The sequence below is a fragment of the Myxocyprinus asiaticus genome, chromosome 44, assembly GCF_019703515.2.
Source record: "Myxocyprinus asiaticus isolate MX2 ecotype Aquarium Trade chromosome 44, UBuf_Myxa_2, whole genome shotgun sequence".
Lineage (NCBI taxonomy): Eukaryota > Metazoa > Chordata > Actinopteri > Cypriniformes > Catostomidae > Myxocyprinus > Myxocyprinus asiaticus.
The window spans coordinates 25,359,155-25,375,656 of NC_059387.1; the positions used below are offsets into that span (position 1 = coordinate 25,359,155).

At 38.2% G+C, this 16,502-nt stretch overlaps 1 protein-coding gene across 7 annotated transcripts in view; it reads left to right on the top strand.

Moving 5' to 3' along the window:
* Positions 1-16,502, top strand: part of LOC127434149 (SH3 domain-containing kinase-binding protein 1-like) — a 69,883-nt gene that overhangs the window by 11,317 nt on the left and 42,064 nt on the right. For all 7 annotated transcript variants that reach the window (XR_007895994.1, XR_007895993.1, XR_007895989.1 and 4 more), the window contains exon 2: positions 11,367-11,524. Coding sequence is in view for 1 of the 7 variants with exons in the window: in XM_051686682.1 (XP_051542642.1) it covers positions 11,367-11,524 (158 nt within the window). In the remaining 6 variants the exon portion in view is untranslated. The remainder of the gene's footprint in view (positions 1-11,366; positions 11,525-16,502) is intronic.

Below are 16,502 nucleotides of genomic sequence, written 5' to 3' on the forward strand. Positions count from 1 at the left end.
TTAACTTTGAAGAACTCTTAGGCTTTGGAGATTTTTAGGCTTGGCAAACAGTCCAGTGGATTATAGATATACAGGTGCATCTCAATAAATTAGAATGTCATGGAAAAGTTCATTCATTTCAGTAATTCAACTCAAATTGTGAAACTCGTGTATTAAATAAATTCAATGCACACAGACTGAAGTAGTTTAAGTCTTTGGTTCTTTTAATTGTGATGATTTTGGCTCACACTTAACAAAAACCCACCAATTCACTATCTCAAAAAATTAGAATACATCATAAGACCAATAAAAAAACATTTTTAGTGAATTGTTGGCCTTCTGGAAAGTATGTTCATTTACTGTATATGTACTCAATACTTGGTAGGGGCTCTTTTTGCTTTAATTACTGCCTCAATTCGGCGTGGCATGGAGGTGATCAGTTTGTGGCACTGCTGAGGTGGTATGGAAGCCCAGGTTTCTTTGTCAGTGGCCTTCAGCTCATCTGCATTTTTTGGTCTCTTGATTCTCATTTTCCTCTTGACAATACCCCATAGATTCTCTATGGGGTTCAGGTCTGGTGAGTTTGCTGGCCAGTCAAGCACACCAACACCATGGTCATTGAACCAACTTTTGGTGCTTTTGGCAGTGTGGGCAGGTGCCAAATCCTGCTGGAAAATGAAATCAGCATCTTTAAAAAGCTGGTCAGCAGAAGGAAGCATGAAGTGCTCCAACATTTCTTGGTAAATGGGTGCAGTGACTTTGGTTTTCAAAAAACACAATGGACAAACACCAGCAGATGACATTGCACCCCAAATCATTACAGACTGTGGAAACTTAACACTGGACTTCAAGCAACTTGGGCTATGAGCTTCTCCACCCTTCCTCCAGACTCTGGGACCTTGGTTTCCAAATGAAATACAAAACTTGCTCTCATCTGAAAAGAGGACTTTGGACCACTGGGCAACAGTCCAGTTCTTCTTCTCCTTAACCCAGGTAAGACGCCTCTGACATTGTCTGTGGTTCAGGAGTGGCTTAACAAGAGGAATACGACAACTGTAGCCAAATTTCTTGACACGTCTGTGTGTGGTGGCTCTTGATGCCTTGACCCCAGCCTCAGTCCATTCCTTGTGAAGTTCACCCAAATTCTTGAATCAATTTTGCTTGACAATCCTCATAAGGCTGCGGTTCTCTCGGTTGGTTGTGCATCTTTTTCTTCCACACTTTTTCCTTCCACTCAACTTTCTGTTAACATGCTTGGATACAGCACTCTGTGAACAGCCAGCTTCTTTGGCAATGAATGTTTGTGGCTTACCCTCCTTGTGAAGGGTGTCAATGATTGTCTTCTGGACAACTGTCAGATCAGCAGTCTTCCCCATGATTGTGTAGCCTAGTGAACCAAACTGAGAGACCATTTTGAAGGCTCAGGAAACCTTTGCAGGTGTTTTGAGTTGATTAGCTGATTGGCATGTCACCATATTCTAATTTTTTGAGATAGTGAGTTGGTGGGTTTTTGTTAAATGTGAGCCAAAATCATCACAATTAAAAGAACCAAAGACTTAAACTACTTCAGTCTGTGTGCATTGAATTTATTTAATACACGAGTTTCACAATTTGAGTTGAATTACTGAAATAAATTAACTTTTCCATGACATTCTAATTTATTGAGATGCACCTGTAATACTTGTATGACTGCTGGGGTAATGGATCAGGCATATGTAAATTCAGTGGGTATTATAGATCAAGTGTGTTGATGTTTAATGCATAAGAGAGCTCAGAGAGAAAGAGCTGCAGGCATCAAAAGTGCATCACACAGTTTCACTGAGGTCCTCTAATGCAGACAAACACTTTACATACAGTGTGAATCAGCTCCAGATGCAAAGACTAAAAGAGTTGTTTAAGAAGAGAAGTATTTATAGGTGGCCGTGGAGATGGCTAGCATGCAATGATGCCAGTTTTGAACAATAACTCTAATCTTTGAATCACACACATGGATCAGCCATACAAGCATAAGATAGGCTGCAGAGCTTTAAAAGAACATAAAATGAGGAATCAAATGACATCAGAATCAGATGGTTGACAGGACAGTAAACACACACGCAAACAGACATTTGTTTTTCTATCATGGTGTGGACTCTCCATTGACTTCTATTGTTTTAGTATACCATTTCTAGTATGTAAACAATAACAAAGGACTGGAACGCTATTAGAACGCTACCGACCTGGGAGCACTTCCGGTATCATTACCGGATCCTTTAAATAAGGCCCTGAGTAAACATATTTTCTCAAAGAACATCAAACTTTTACCTGAAGTGACTTAACCAGACTTGTTGATACTGAGCGTCTGTGTGAGCGAGGCGATGAAATTGTATCATAGTTTAGATGCTTATCATTATTTCCTCAGCGGAGAGATCGGGAATATTGTATCGCCCCTGTTATATTCAATGAAGCCATTCAGTGAAGCTGTCTGCGTGACCTGCGTACAAGTTAAGGATTTATTTTTTGTGTGTTCCTGATTTGCAAGTCGGTTTGGATATAATTACTTGCTCAGCTTCATTCTTTATAATGGGAGTGATCTATAGTCACTTTTAGAGCTCTACCTATTCAAACTTACAAATAGTTGGCATAAATGTCATTTACATACCAGAGATAAGATGTGTGCTACAGTTCTTAGTACTGCACGTATCCAACTGTCTCGCCTCACTGCAGCGGTACATGCATCCATTTGCGGTTGCTTTTTCATAAATGTAAACACTTTAATTTCCATTCGTTCCAGGCATCCAGGGAGCATCCAGCCACCGAACAACATGGTCCATATTTTAATAATGACATTTTATTCCAATCGTGTTAAAGTCACTATGAATGAAGTGACTCCTGCTTGTAGGAAATGTTCAAGGAACAAAGACGTCACTTCCTTAAACTGACAAATAGACCTTGAAATGGTCTATACTGAGATATTGATATTTTCTATGTACTAACTCTACAACCCTATACTTAACCCTCACACACCTTTCTACATTTTTACAAAATGTGAGTGGTACTTACCCATTCAAAAGTCGCTGCCACGATGCTATAGGGTTTTGTGTGTGGTTGCCAGGGTGTTGCTATGCGGTTGCTACAGTGTTATGAGTTGTTTTTAGTGAATTGCTGGGTGGTTGCTAGAGTGTTTTAAGTGGTTGTTAGGGTGTTGTGGGTAGGGATGGGCATTTTCGAATAATTTTGCAGTGGAGTACTCTAACCCACAAAAAAATAAGTAATTGATTATTTGTAAATCAAAATGTACTGTAAGTTAAAAATAACAAGTATGACACATACGTGTAATTTATATTTTTATTTCATTCACAAATGTTACCAAGAAAAGTTTCAAAATATGATAACTTCAATAAACTATGCTTTTCTTTTGGGGGAAAAAATGAAATGAACAATATGCATGAATAAAAAAATAACAGTAAAAAACATTTGCACTCACCTGGAGCTTACATAGAAAAGAATACTGAAGGCATAAGGGTAGCGCATATATAAGTTTAGGGTCTACAGTCTGCATGCTGTCACATTTTATAATTTCAGATGTTACAAGTGGTGAAGTTGGCTTTGGTCAGTGTTCTGAGATTTTAGGCACATACACATATACTGGTCTGATAAGCTTCCAAGTTTCAGGTATCGATTAGTATTTATTTCCACCATTAAAGAAGATCCTCATCCATTGATTTGCATGAATCCAACAAGAATCGAATACCAATAGAGGTATAAGGTATAATAATCAAAATATTACAAGTATTGCCACAATTGGCTTTGCTTACAAAAGCACAGACTCCATCATATCTTCTTCTTTCACCCAACACCTCAATGACACACATCCACAATTGTAACTGCAAGATGTGGTAAGAGATTCAGAGGCAAATTACATGTAGTCTAATTTAGCACTGCACATGGCAGGCAAATACATGAAGGAATATAAATTTGCGATATTCGAGTAGCGTTTTAATAGGGCAGATTCTATTTGCACACTGGTGCAAATAATGGTATATGCCATTTACACCCCAGTGAAAATAATGGCAGATATTATTTGCACCCCAACCCTGGTGCAAATAATCATAGATACTTATTGCACCCTGGTGCAAATAGCGTCAGATACTATTTGCACTCATATTTAAATACTAACATACAGTATGAGCATCACTGCAGTGTGTTTTTATTGTGTTTATTTAGAGTCCCAGAGACACACTACATTAACCTCTACCCCTAAACCTAACCTTACCTTAGAAAAGATCACCTTGGTTTTACTACAGTAACCATGGTTTCACCATGGTATTTTGTTGTAAATGTACAGTAACCACAAAATTAACCATGGTTACTCTATTAACAACAAAATACTATACTAAAACCATGGTTAATTGCATTAAAAACTATGGTTTCTGCCAAAAAACATGGTTACTACAATATTAGTAATACAATGATGCAATCTACACACAAGCGATGCCGAGCTGCGGGAACGAGTGCGATCGACAGACCCTCCTGATCAAGCCATTCTCTGCACTCCTTGACATTTACCATGACCAAATCACTGTGATGAAATCAACATTTATATTCATTTGTATCTATTATTTTAAGTAGTACTAAAGGAAATATTAAGAGTGGAAACTGAAAATCGAATGGGAAAAAGAGTGGGACAGAAGACAGATTCGAACCACTGTTGCTTGGACAGCAGTACACATTCACACACCGTCTTTACACCCCATGCCACTGCAGCGACACCTATTGTCTGATCAGTTGTATATTCTTGTGGTTTCACCAGAATATTGGGGTGCAAATAGCCACACCGTGTGGCAGATGCTATTTACACCGGGGTGCAAATAGACACTCCGTTTTTATAATCACCTAGCTGGTGCGCGAGTACTTGATTAGTTGATTACTCATGCACATCCCTAGTTGTGGGTGGTTCCTAGGTGTTTGCTTTTTGCCCCAAGTTATAAAGCCCAATCCCAAATCTCAAAGATATTCTTTTCCCTAGATCTGGTTCAGGTTCCTTCCCCACCTACAGTTCTGGTACTTTTCCCTTAGTAACTGTAACAAAGTTTAGGTTAGGAAAGGATGAGGCGGGAACTGGCTGAACGCTCAAAATAATATTTAATAGGAACTTAAACAAAAAGACACACAACATAAACACACACATGGCAGCTGCATGCGGCTCTCTCTTTCCCGAACTGCCGTGTTCCACTGCATTTATCCCTCTCCTCGGCTGATTAGCCCAATTGGGGGCCGGGCTTGCGTAGTCACGGCCCGGCCCCGCCCTCCTCCTCGTCACAGTAACTTTCTAGATGAGAACTCTTACAAGGGACGGAACACCCAAGGAGACTTTTCCCCTGTTGCATTTGCATTCATAAAGTACCATCATAGTGACGTCATCCAGTATCAACCATTTTTAGTCTAACGTTATTTGCACGCGCGTTTCAATAGAAACAACGACAAAATCAACAACAACGAGGAAGGGCGCCAGGATCTGAACTTCACTTTTGTTTGTTTAGGACTGTTTTATACTAACTTTGGCAGCATCAGAAAATGTAGGCAGCTGCCTTATCAGTTAATGGTAATGGTTTTTGGATGAATGGAACTCTCTGAACAGTTTAAAAAGCACCTTATTTCATCCTAGCTTCATCCATTTTTATATAGCCTCCGAAGGCAGCATTTTTCTGTTTTCGGACACAGCCTGTGTCTTCAGGTTACAATTTAAACTGGGTTTGTGAGCCATGCGTGCGGTGCTCCATACTGCAACCGGAAAGATGAGACGATGCAGCGAAAAGCGCTCTTTAACCACACTGTTCATGCTGATCTCAGCAGACAACATGTTGTAAATGCACTATAAACCTATTTATCAACACAATCTTTTACAACAGGGGTCAGCAACCTTTTTGACATGGAGTGCCATTTTTTATTTTCCTCGTCAATAGCTGTGCTGACATGCTGAATTTTCACAGAGCATCTTGTGAAAGTACTTTAATGAAAGAAAGCCTGTCCTTTTGTACAAAATGAGTAACACTTAATGTCACAAATTTGCTTATTTGATTACTGATCACGAAATTGTGTGGAATCTTAAATATTTCTTATATTATGTCATACATTTTTCAAATATAAGAAGAGATAAAATTGTATCATGCTGTAACAAAAACAATACAGGACGAGTTACACGTCAAAGCAGGGTCAGGAGTTTGTTTGTTCAAAACCCAAAATATGAGCAATAGGAATAGTGATGCTTGCCTAAAGGAGAAAGACAAGAATAAACAGCAGACAAGAGGCTTGCTTTGTTGTTTTATGTTTTTGTCTGATTTTGTAGTGTTATTTGTGAAGATGTTTGTTGTGTGTAGGTGGGTTAAGGAAAAGTCATGCTGAAAAGTCAGATGGAGACTGAAACTTTGCGGGTGTGGCTGAGATTCAAAAGGAATTACAGTATTCTTGGTGCTGGGGTGTATGTGTGTGTGGGGAGAAGGTTTTTTGGAAGATGTTCCACTATAAACATGGTAGCTGTTCTTTGTCACATTTTTCTCTCTAATCCAAATCTCAAACAGCTGGAAAACAGGAGAAAGAGAGAGAGAGAGAGAGCAAGAGAAAAAGGACAACACAAACAAAAAAAACAGATGGACTGACATACCGATCATCAGTCTCAGGATGTCATCTCAATGCCTAGCAAAACATTTCTTTTAAACAGGAGAGACTGAAAGACTCAACATGGTGTTTCAGGGCCGTGGAAAGTCAAAGATGAATTGTGATTTAGGTGTTATGATAAGCCTATGTATAGAAAGGTCCCTGGGTGATCTGTATGCCCATACAAAATCTATGCCCGCAGAACTTTGCTTGAAGCTGTGCTGATTTGATTGCCAAATTGGAGCACTCATCATTCACAAAGTTCTACACATCCACCACCCATTGCGTATTAAAGGGTAATTTCACCCAAAAATGAAAATTCTCTCATCATTTACTCACCCTCATGCCATTTCAGAAGTGTATGACTTTCTTTCTTCTGCAGAACACAACATTTTTTTTTTAGAAGAATATTTCAGCTCTGTAGCTCCATACAAATCAAGTGAATGGTGGTCACATCACGTCTCTGTTTCGCAGGGCAGCAGATCAGGAGTGTTAGAGGGGAGGGGAGAGAGGGGTGGGCCCAACACCTGACACATGAGCGGGTTCATTGCGACAAAAACGTGCATTAATTACTATTGACATTGCTTGAGCGGGTCCAAATGCGTAAAAAAACTCCCATTAAATCGTAAGGTAAATGATCGGATCGCAAAGCTAACGCAAGTCTCCAGAAACAAATACTTTCCTTTAAATTTGTTGTTATTTAAACATAAATGCAAGCTGTCCATTTACTACAATTGCTGCACATCTACTGTATATCACAGTTATAATATAAATAATTAAGAATGATAATGATAAAGTGACCCCTTGAACTGTTGCTGAACTGAAAACTGTATGAAGCAAGCTTTCTGTTATAATTTACTGTTTATTAAAGTATATACTGTATATTTAAAGCCTATGTCAGTCCTATACAGTATATATAAATAACAGTGAAGACTACTGACAATAACAGTGATAATAACAATTAAGTAGCCATGAATTTATCTGCATACTTTTGAATAACACCAGAGAGAAGAGATGGAGAATGAAGCAGCCACGTCAGAGTCCGCAAGGGAGAAAGAGCAAGAGTTTGAGTTTTTGCTCCAATTACAAAATCCATCAGATGCAGTCCATGTACAGAAACACTATGTAAAATACATTGTGGCCTTCATAAAATTTTCATATTCACTAGGGCCCTGTCATCCAGTTATGCAATTTCTTAAAATAAACAAGGCAGATCTTGAACGGGTAGTGTATTATTGTACTCATTAAGTTTAATGTTTCTATTGTAAAAGTTATCAGGAATAAACTGTAAATTATTCCCACCAGTGGTCCCCCCCAGTGAGTCTCGGCCATTTCCAGTACTGCCTATATACAATGGGGTTCAAAAGTCTGAGTTCACATTGAAAAGCTGGGATTTAAGATCTAATTTAAACCTGGAAGTAAATTGAAAGTTCTAGGATTTCTTTAAATTAAAAGCAATGATTCATTATTAAGTAAAATTGAGTGGAAATATTTAAGATTCTGCACTATTTCTTGGCCACTTATCAAATTAGCAAATTAGTGACAATGACCATGTTAACCCTTTTGTATGAAAGGTCAGATTTCCTTTTGCCATTGAAGCAAACATGATGCTTTTTGAAACTTTGTGAAATCATGTTGCGATAACATGAATCACCAGGTTTTGCAACTTGTGGAGTCCATGCAGCTCGAGAGTATGACGCCATTACAGCAAAAGGGGAAAATTCTGAAATTCATGTTAGCTTTCAATTATAAGTTTCATAAAAGAATTTGTAATAAAAAATAAAATAAAATAAAAAAAGGATAAGAATTTAGAACAATTTTCACAAGACACAAGTCTTTTTGGCAAATTTGATGACTACGCTTCTTAACTACTTTCAAGTTTTTTAACAAGAGTCTATTACTCTCAACTCCGTTTAACACATTTTAGCATGTTTAAGTCCATTACTTAGGTTTTCCCATAAAATCAATGCAGGAAATGCGAAAACAGTCTGCAGATTGTGCCTGGGCCTGATCAGCCATTAGAGATGATGAATAGGGTTTTGAATCTCCATAACAATATGTATTTATAGAGCATGTGTGGTTTTGTGTCTGTAGATGTTTTCTGTGTGTGTGTGTGTGTGTGTGTGTGTAGGCGCGTGTGTTCCTCCAGATGTTTGGAAACGTAGAATACTTTTGTTTGTTATGGCTGCAGGCTGACTGATTTCAGTTATACAACCTCATGCTTTGCTCTCTGCACAGCTCAGCACTAAAGTTTAACAAGACTATAGGGTCATCTGATGAACTTTACAGTGTGTCTGTGGACCAGGGTTGTGCGGTATTTATAAACTGAATTGAGAGTGCCTTTTACATTCCATTTCAATTACTGAATTTGAATTGAGGATGCAATTGTAAGTTGAATTCGAATGTAAGGAAGTAGGATTAAAATGGCATGAAATTCAAAGAAATTCATATAACTATATAACTGTAAGTGTAATTTTTAATAGCACATGTCATTTTTCAGTTTTATCCATTACCCATCTATAACCCATAAACATGCTACCATAAAAATAAATGCATTAATGTGTAAAATTTCCAAAAATATAAGAGGATATTAATAATCTTAGTCTATGAAATGCCACCTGAAACATTTTTACTTGATAAAGACAGTATTTCACTATATTAAATAAATTAACTTTTGATTATCCATTCTAGAAGAACACTTCATTTCCTTTTTCATTTTATGTCTTTAAATAATTTTATGTCTTAAAAATTAAGGTTATTCAAAAAACATTGTGGTGCATGGGAAATGTGTATTGATGTATGACAAAATTAAAATCAGTTTTGTTGATGGTAATTGATAGCAATGAACTTAGATTAGAGAAATATATTTAATCAGTCGAGCAAAAATACGCGTAATATATACAGGTCTGTCAAAAATAACGTCAAAATATTAATTAATGATATAAAACTGAAAATTAAAAAGCAAAAAATTTAATTCCTGTTGAATTTCTTGACATTACAATTCATGAAATTCCTTTTTGTCATTCCGGTTTAAAGTCCAGGTAAACATCCTATGTAGTCCAGTTTAATATGAATTTAATGCAAAAATCATGAACTAAAAAGTAAATTCTTAAATTCCTGATTTTGCCCAATCCTGCTGTGGACCATGATTTTATATCTGCCTAAACTGCAGTATCATCCCTGTAGCAGAGTATCTGATGATTTGACATTGATACCCTTGAGCAGGGAGCGGCAATGCACTCTCTGCTGTGGACGGATTTCACGAGAAATTGCGAAACGGCTTCTGCACGCTTCTGTTGACACAAACTCCCCTAGTCAGCATAGACAGTTGCCATAAACTGTAGATTTTGAGTCGTATATAAGCAGGGTTGGGAGGGATACTTTTGAAATGTATTCCACTACAGATTACAGAATATATGCTGTAAAATGTAATTTGTAACATATTTCGTTAGATTACACAAGGTCAGTGACGTATTCTAAATACTTTGGATTACTTTTTCAGCACTGGTAGATTGTTTCACATGTTTTGTCTATAAAAACTCTGCCAGTACAGTAAGACAAAATACACATGTTAAAAATACATTCTCTGAAAAGCCTAAAGAAGAAATTATGATCCAACGTGAATTTTCTAGATAAAAAAATATGAACGTGCCTGGTAACATGTGCATGTAAAATGGCTAGAAATAGCATTTTAGCTTAGCGTAAAGCTGACAATTTACACAAGGTTTATTTGTATTTCTTCTGCTCCAAACTTACTTCAAACTTACTTCTCTATCTGCTCGTATGAATGTAACACATCATAAGAAAGCATTTCACTGCTGTTCAAATGCACTTTGGATTGCATCATTTATATGTATAAATGTTTTCCATCTGAAAGGACTAAATATTAAATGAAACAAATGAAAATAAAATGCAAAGTAATCTCTTCAGTAATCAAAATACTTTTTGAATGTAACTTTATTGTAATTACCAATGATTTAAACTGTAACTGTAGTGGAATACAGTTACTTATATTTAGTATTTTAAATACGTATTCCTGTTACATGTATTCCGTTACTCCCCAACCCTGTATATAAGTAACAAAGGATGTTTGCAGTGTCCTACTGTACGTTTATGTGTGTGTGCAGCATGCTCTTCCATTAGAGCGAGGCATGGGTGTGATCTCGTCTTGTGTGGCATGTTTTCATGACTCATAAACACAACATTGTGATGGTTCTGTCTCCATCTCTCATCCATCCATCCCCACGCCCCCCTCCATTATGACCTAATGCAAACACACAATTCAATTCAAACCAGAGCTGGGAAGACTCAAGGGTGACGTCCTCAGACTGCACTTCCCTGACAGAAATAGCACCTCTGTAGGAGTTCAAAAGAGTACATAGCGATTCTCTTTATTATTATTTGCTGTGTTGAAAATTTGTGTCTGACTGATACTGGTTTATCAGTGGGCAATGGCGATGCAATATCTGGGGACCAGGGTAGCGGATTGGTCAGTATAATGCCAATATATATTGACTGCAGATGAGATGTGCACAAAATATCTTAATTTAAATGTACACTTATTTTACATTTGAAAACAGAAAATGTACAAACATAACACATCAAGAAGGAGCGGTATGTTTAGGTCTGTTTGAGCATTGTACAGTAATACTGTAACTGTATATCCTGCTTCCTGTCGGTAACCATGACCTCAAACTCTTTCTCTTTACTCTCTCTAATTGTTTTCTTCACTCTCTTTTTCACACTCTCAGTGGAAGCCATTGTGGAGTTTGATTACCAGGCCCAGCACGATGACGAGTTGACCATCGCTGTCGGTGACATCATCAGTAACATCAAGAAGGATGAAGGGGGCTGGTGGGAGGGGGAGCTGGACGGTCGGAGGGGGTTCTTCCCAGACAACTTCGTCAGGGTAAGTGCTGACCTCAGCATTTGCTCTTTTGACCTTTCACTTTTGGAGATAAAGGATGAAATAAATTTCTCTGCTCAACTATTGTCTTTATTAAGCACGAACAAGTTGCTATTAACACTTTTTGACTTTAAGTGTGAGTGAGTGTGTGTGTGTGTGTGTGTGTGTGTGTAGGGCTGGCCGATACAGCTAAAAAATATTTTCAGAGGAACCATTATTTAAATCAAACAGTCATTGTAGAGGAACCGTTATTTAACCCCCCCCCCCCAAAATAAAAAATTAGTTTAAGGTATAGTTCACCCAAAAATGAAAATTCTCTCATTATTCGCTTACCCTGATACCATCCCAGATGTGTATGACTGTCTTTCTTCAGCAGGACACAAATGAAGATTTTTAGAAAAATGTTGAAGACCTGTAGGTCCTTATAATGTAAGTAAATGGGTGCCATCAGGCTGCTGGCTATTTGACGGTTCAAAAGGCATATTTAGGCAGCATAAATGTAATCCACATGACTCCAGTCGATCAATTAATGTCTTCTGAAGCAATAGGTTGGTATAAGAAACAAATCAATAATTATAACGTTTTTAACTTTAAACCGTTGTGAATAATGAGAGAATTTTCATTTTTGGGTGAACTATTCCTTTAATAATAATTAAGGCATGTTTTCCAAACAGTTTTTAATGAACGCGAGGAAGAATGATGTTTAATGAAATGTATTTTTATGCACAAAGATAACAATAAAAGAACACATGCAGAATATATATTTATATAATTAAATTGCAGCCTTTAGTGGTTTGATAAGCACATTAAGTCATAAATTGAACTGCTTAGCTGGAAGTGGGAAGCTTCATCATTCAACAAAAGGTACAAACTCAAACCCAGACCTTCATTCGGCTGGTTGCCAAAATAAAAGCTCAATTGATCCTTCGCTAAGCCCCACCTTAAAAGCACTTCTGACTAATCCTGGCTTAGCAACTGTTTCCTGCCACCATTACTCTGACACGCGTTTGCTATTTTCCAATGATAGCCTATGGAAGTAATGTGTGTTTGAGTACTTTTAAGTGGGATTTTATCAAAATAATCAAAAAGATTTAAAACACGTTGTTGCCGGGTCATTTGTAATAGTGACACGAGTTACCCAGAGAGGATACATGCAGTGTTTTTCTTTCTTTTAAAAAAAAAATCTTTGAATAAATCTGGAGAAGAGCATGTGGATTAAACTGTGTCAGCCCTCATTCCCAAATGGACATATACTGTAACATCTGCAACAACACCTACATTTATGCAAAGGTAAATTAAAGCTAATAACTGAACGTTTATTCATTCATGTATTGATTCATGTCATAGTAAATGGGATAGTAAATAAACAGTTCACAGCATTAAAATTAGTGTTATGAGATGTTATAAACAGCTCTGTTTTCTTATGCTAATGTTATTAGATGTGTAATCCCTATTAGATGAAGTTTTTCTTTTTTCTAGTGATTGTAATAATAATTTACCTTGATTCTGATTAACAGTCTCCAGTTTGTAATCAAATTACTGTGTAATGTAACAGTTTATAAAAAAAAAACAAAAAAAAAAACATCAATCTTCCATTTATTCCAATGGGGAGTTCTGCAGAGCTTTTCAGAGTGAGCAACTGTAACCAAGAGGGGCGGAGTTTAGCGAAGGGTCAGTTTAAACAGAAGCATGAAATTGAAGAAATTACGAAAGAAATATAATACAATTCTGTATATAATAAAATTCTCTCATTATTTACTCACCCTCATGATATCCCAGATGTGTATGACTTTCTTTCTTCTGCAGAAAACATTTGAAGAAAAACTGAAAAATATCAGCTCAGTATGTCCTTAAAATGCAATTGGATGGTGATTTCACTTTTGAAGCTCCAAAAATCACAGATATAAAAGTCATCCATATGACTCCAGCAGTTAAATTAATGTCTTCTAAAGCGATACGATTGCTTTTGGTGCAAAAAAAGATCAATATTTAAGTACTTTTAACTATAATCCAATGCTTCGGGTAAACTTCACAAGAGGGTGGAGTTCAAGCAGTCTCTCGTGTGATGTATTCGTGTTGCCATGATACCGATGAAATCTCATGTTCTCCACTCGGTTGAGACATCCAGGATAAGCACACAAATGCACCATTGTGAGTAAAGAAACAGATAAATACAGATCTAAACCAAAACCAACCAAGCTACTGTACAGCGATCTTCCTTCTCACTTGTAAACAGCACTGCTCTTCCAGCTGTGACATATGTACATCAGTTCTCACGTGTATCAAGTGCACATCCAATTTTAAGGACTTACTGAGCTAAGATATTGTACTACTTTTCTTCAAATATGTTCTGGTGAAGAAAGAAAGTCATACACACCTGGGATATCATGAGCGTGAGTAAATAATTCGAGAATTTTCATTTTTGGGTTCCTTGAATATATAATAGTAATAATAATAATAATAATATATTAATAGTAATTACTTTATACAGTATATAACAATATCACACAAGCAAGAGTGCTATTGCACTGAATAAAAATATTCATCAATGCTTTGATTTCATTGTGCAGCACTGTAATTGACCAAAAAATTACTTCAATGTTATGTTTTGGAATGTGCCGTGAGGATCTGCAAGCACTTCATTTGATAAAAATAATTTAGTAGTATGTTGAAAAGCAATTGTTTTGTTTTCATTTGATTAAAGTTCTATGAATTCATTTGATTAGACACCTTTTTATGATAAAACGTTAATATTTTTAAAACACTGAATTCAGAAAAAAATTAAACGGAAAACATGGAATTTGGGAAAAAAGAAAACAGAATTTGGGAATAAATAAAATTAATTTCATAGGGCCCTGATCACTGATATACAGTATTGTGAATATTTTAAGGATTGCAAGCACTAGTGTGTCTGCAAGTGTATGTGTGTTGAGCTGAACTCAGCAGGCAACTGTGAATGTGGACTGTCAGAGAATAGCAAGCTTGTGTCTTTATGTGTGTGTTTGCTTACTGGAAGAGTATTGTTCACAATGAGCTGCCGTACTGCAGAAAGTAGAGATGTGAGATGAACAGGATGCCAGTGTTGATGGGGAGAGAGAGAGAGAGAGAGAGAGAGAGTGCATCTCTGTGACATATGCACTCCAATGACACCAGTCTTTCAGGGGCATTTTGCATCAGGAGACCCGTGAACTTCACAAGCAGATTGTCATGAGCTAAAGAGCAAGGAGGAATCTATGGAAGCTTGTTAGTACTGTCACGCTACATACTTGTTAACACAAGTTAGGCATGAAATGGGATGCGTTGTAGTCACATTTCAGTTTCAGTTTGATTTGAGATCAGGAGAATTCTCAGGATTTATTATTATTATTAATACTATATTCCCAGTAAAGCTTTCACCATGTCTTTGTTTTGTTTATTCCTTACTGTAAACTGACTTGTTTTCAACAAGTTGTTCAAAATCACTTATGCTGCCTGTGTGAACATATGTGAAAATTATGTTGATGGAAACTGCACAATGAGCAGAAATATTCATAGAGAAGACAACCGCATGTTCTCCCTTGCTAAAAAAAAACAAAACAAAAAAACGTCATGGTTACTTGTGTAACCTCCGTTCCCTGATGGAGGGAACGAGATGTTGTGTCGAAGTAGTGACACTAGGGGTCACTCTTGGGAGCCCGAGACACCTCTGGTCTTTGATAAAAGGCCAATGAAAATTGGAGCTGGTATGCAACCACTCATTCAGGTTTTATGCTGAGGAGCCGATATAAGGTCCGGCCATTTCAGCGGGTAGTTCAGCGTTGTGGCAGGAGGGACACAACATCTCGTTCCCTCCATCAAGGAATGGAGGTTACACAAGTAACCATGATGTTCCCTATCTGTCACTCACTCGATGTTGTGTCGAAGTAGTGACAGTAGGGGTCCCTATACGAAACGCCACAATTGGCTGAACTGTGTTACGTGAACTGGCGGTGTGTGGTGGGCAGACTACTGTGTGCCTCATAGCCAGCACACCAGGTCGACACGTAACCTCCCCCAACATAGTTATGAGTGTCAAACGGCCCTTTGGGGACAAGTCGACTACTCGAGATAGAGACAGGCTAAATCCAGTCATGGCCTCTTTTCCCCTTCTCTTTTTCCACTCCCTAAAAAAGAAGGGGGATTATCCGACTGGGCCGCCAGGTCTAGTCGGGGGGTGTCCCTCCCAAGGGGAAGACCACACCTCGCCCAAAGAGAGGGGGGGATATTTAAGTGGAAGAATACGTCACATGGTCTTTCCAACCATGTGGAGAGTCTTCAAGGTAGATCCTACCCAATGGGAGAGGAGTTACTACAAACATGGAGACTGGGGCAGAGGGGCTCTGCCCAAGGAAGACGCAGTTTGCCAACAGGGAAACGAATTAGCAGAAGATATATATCGCATGGGGTTAGCCTTATAGGGAACCGCCACATGCGGAGCACCTACCCCAGAACAGAGCTCTTAGTTAGCACGTGTACTGGACCGGCAGCGAGTCTCTCTGAAAACTCAACTGCCACAGGGTTCGGCGGAAGTCAACCAGGGAACAAAATTTGTGAACACTACTGGGAATTAATGGCGCACGTCTTCAGCTCAAAAGGAGGTGGAAGGCGCTATGTGCAAGCGATACACCCGGCCGGCTATCCCGGGCTTATCCGCTTGTTTTGTGTGCCACTACCTGGGACGAAACCGGTTCTACCCGGAGGTTGTAGAACCTTGCAAAGGTGTTGGGTGTTGCCTGTTAGAGAGGCACCCCTGGCCAGGATCCAGGAGGCCACTACACCCCTGGTAGACTGGGCTCGTAGCCCTTACCAGGGGCGGCATGTCCTGGGCGTGATATGCCATAGTTATGGCGTCAATGAGGCAGTGGGCGATCCTCTGCTTCGAGACAGCACTTCCTTTCCGCTGTGCACCAAAGCAGACAAAGAGCTGCTCAGAGATCCTAAAGCTCTGCGTGCGATCCAAATA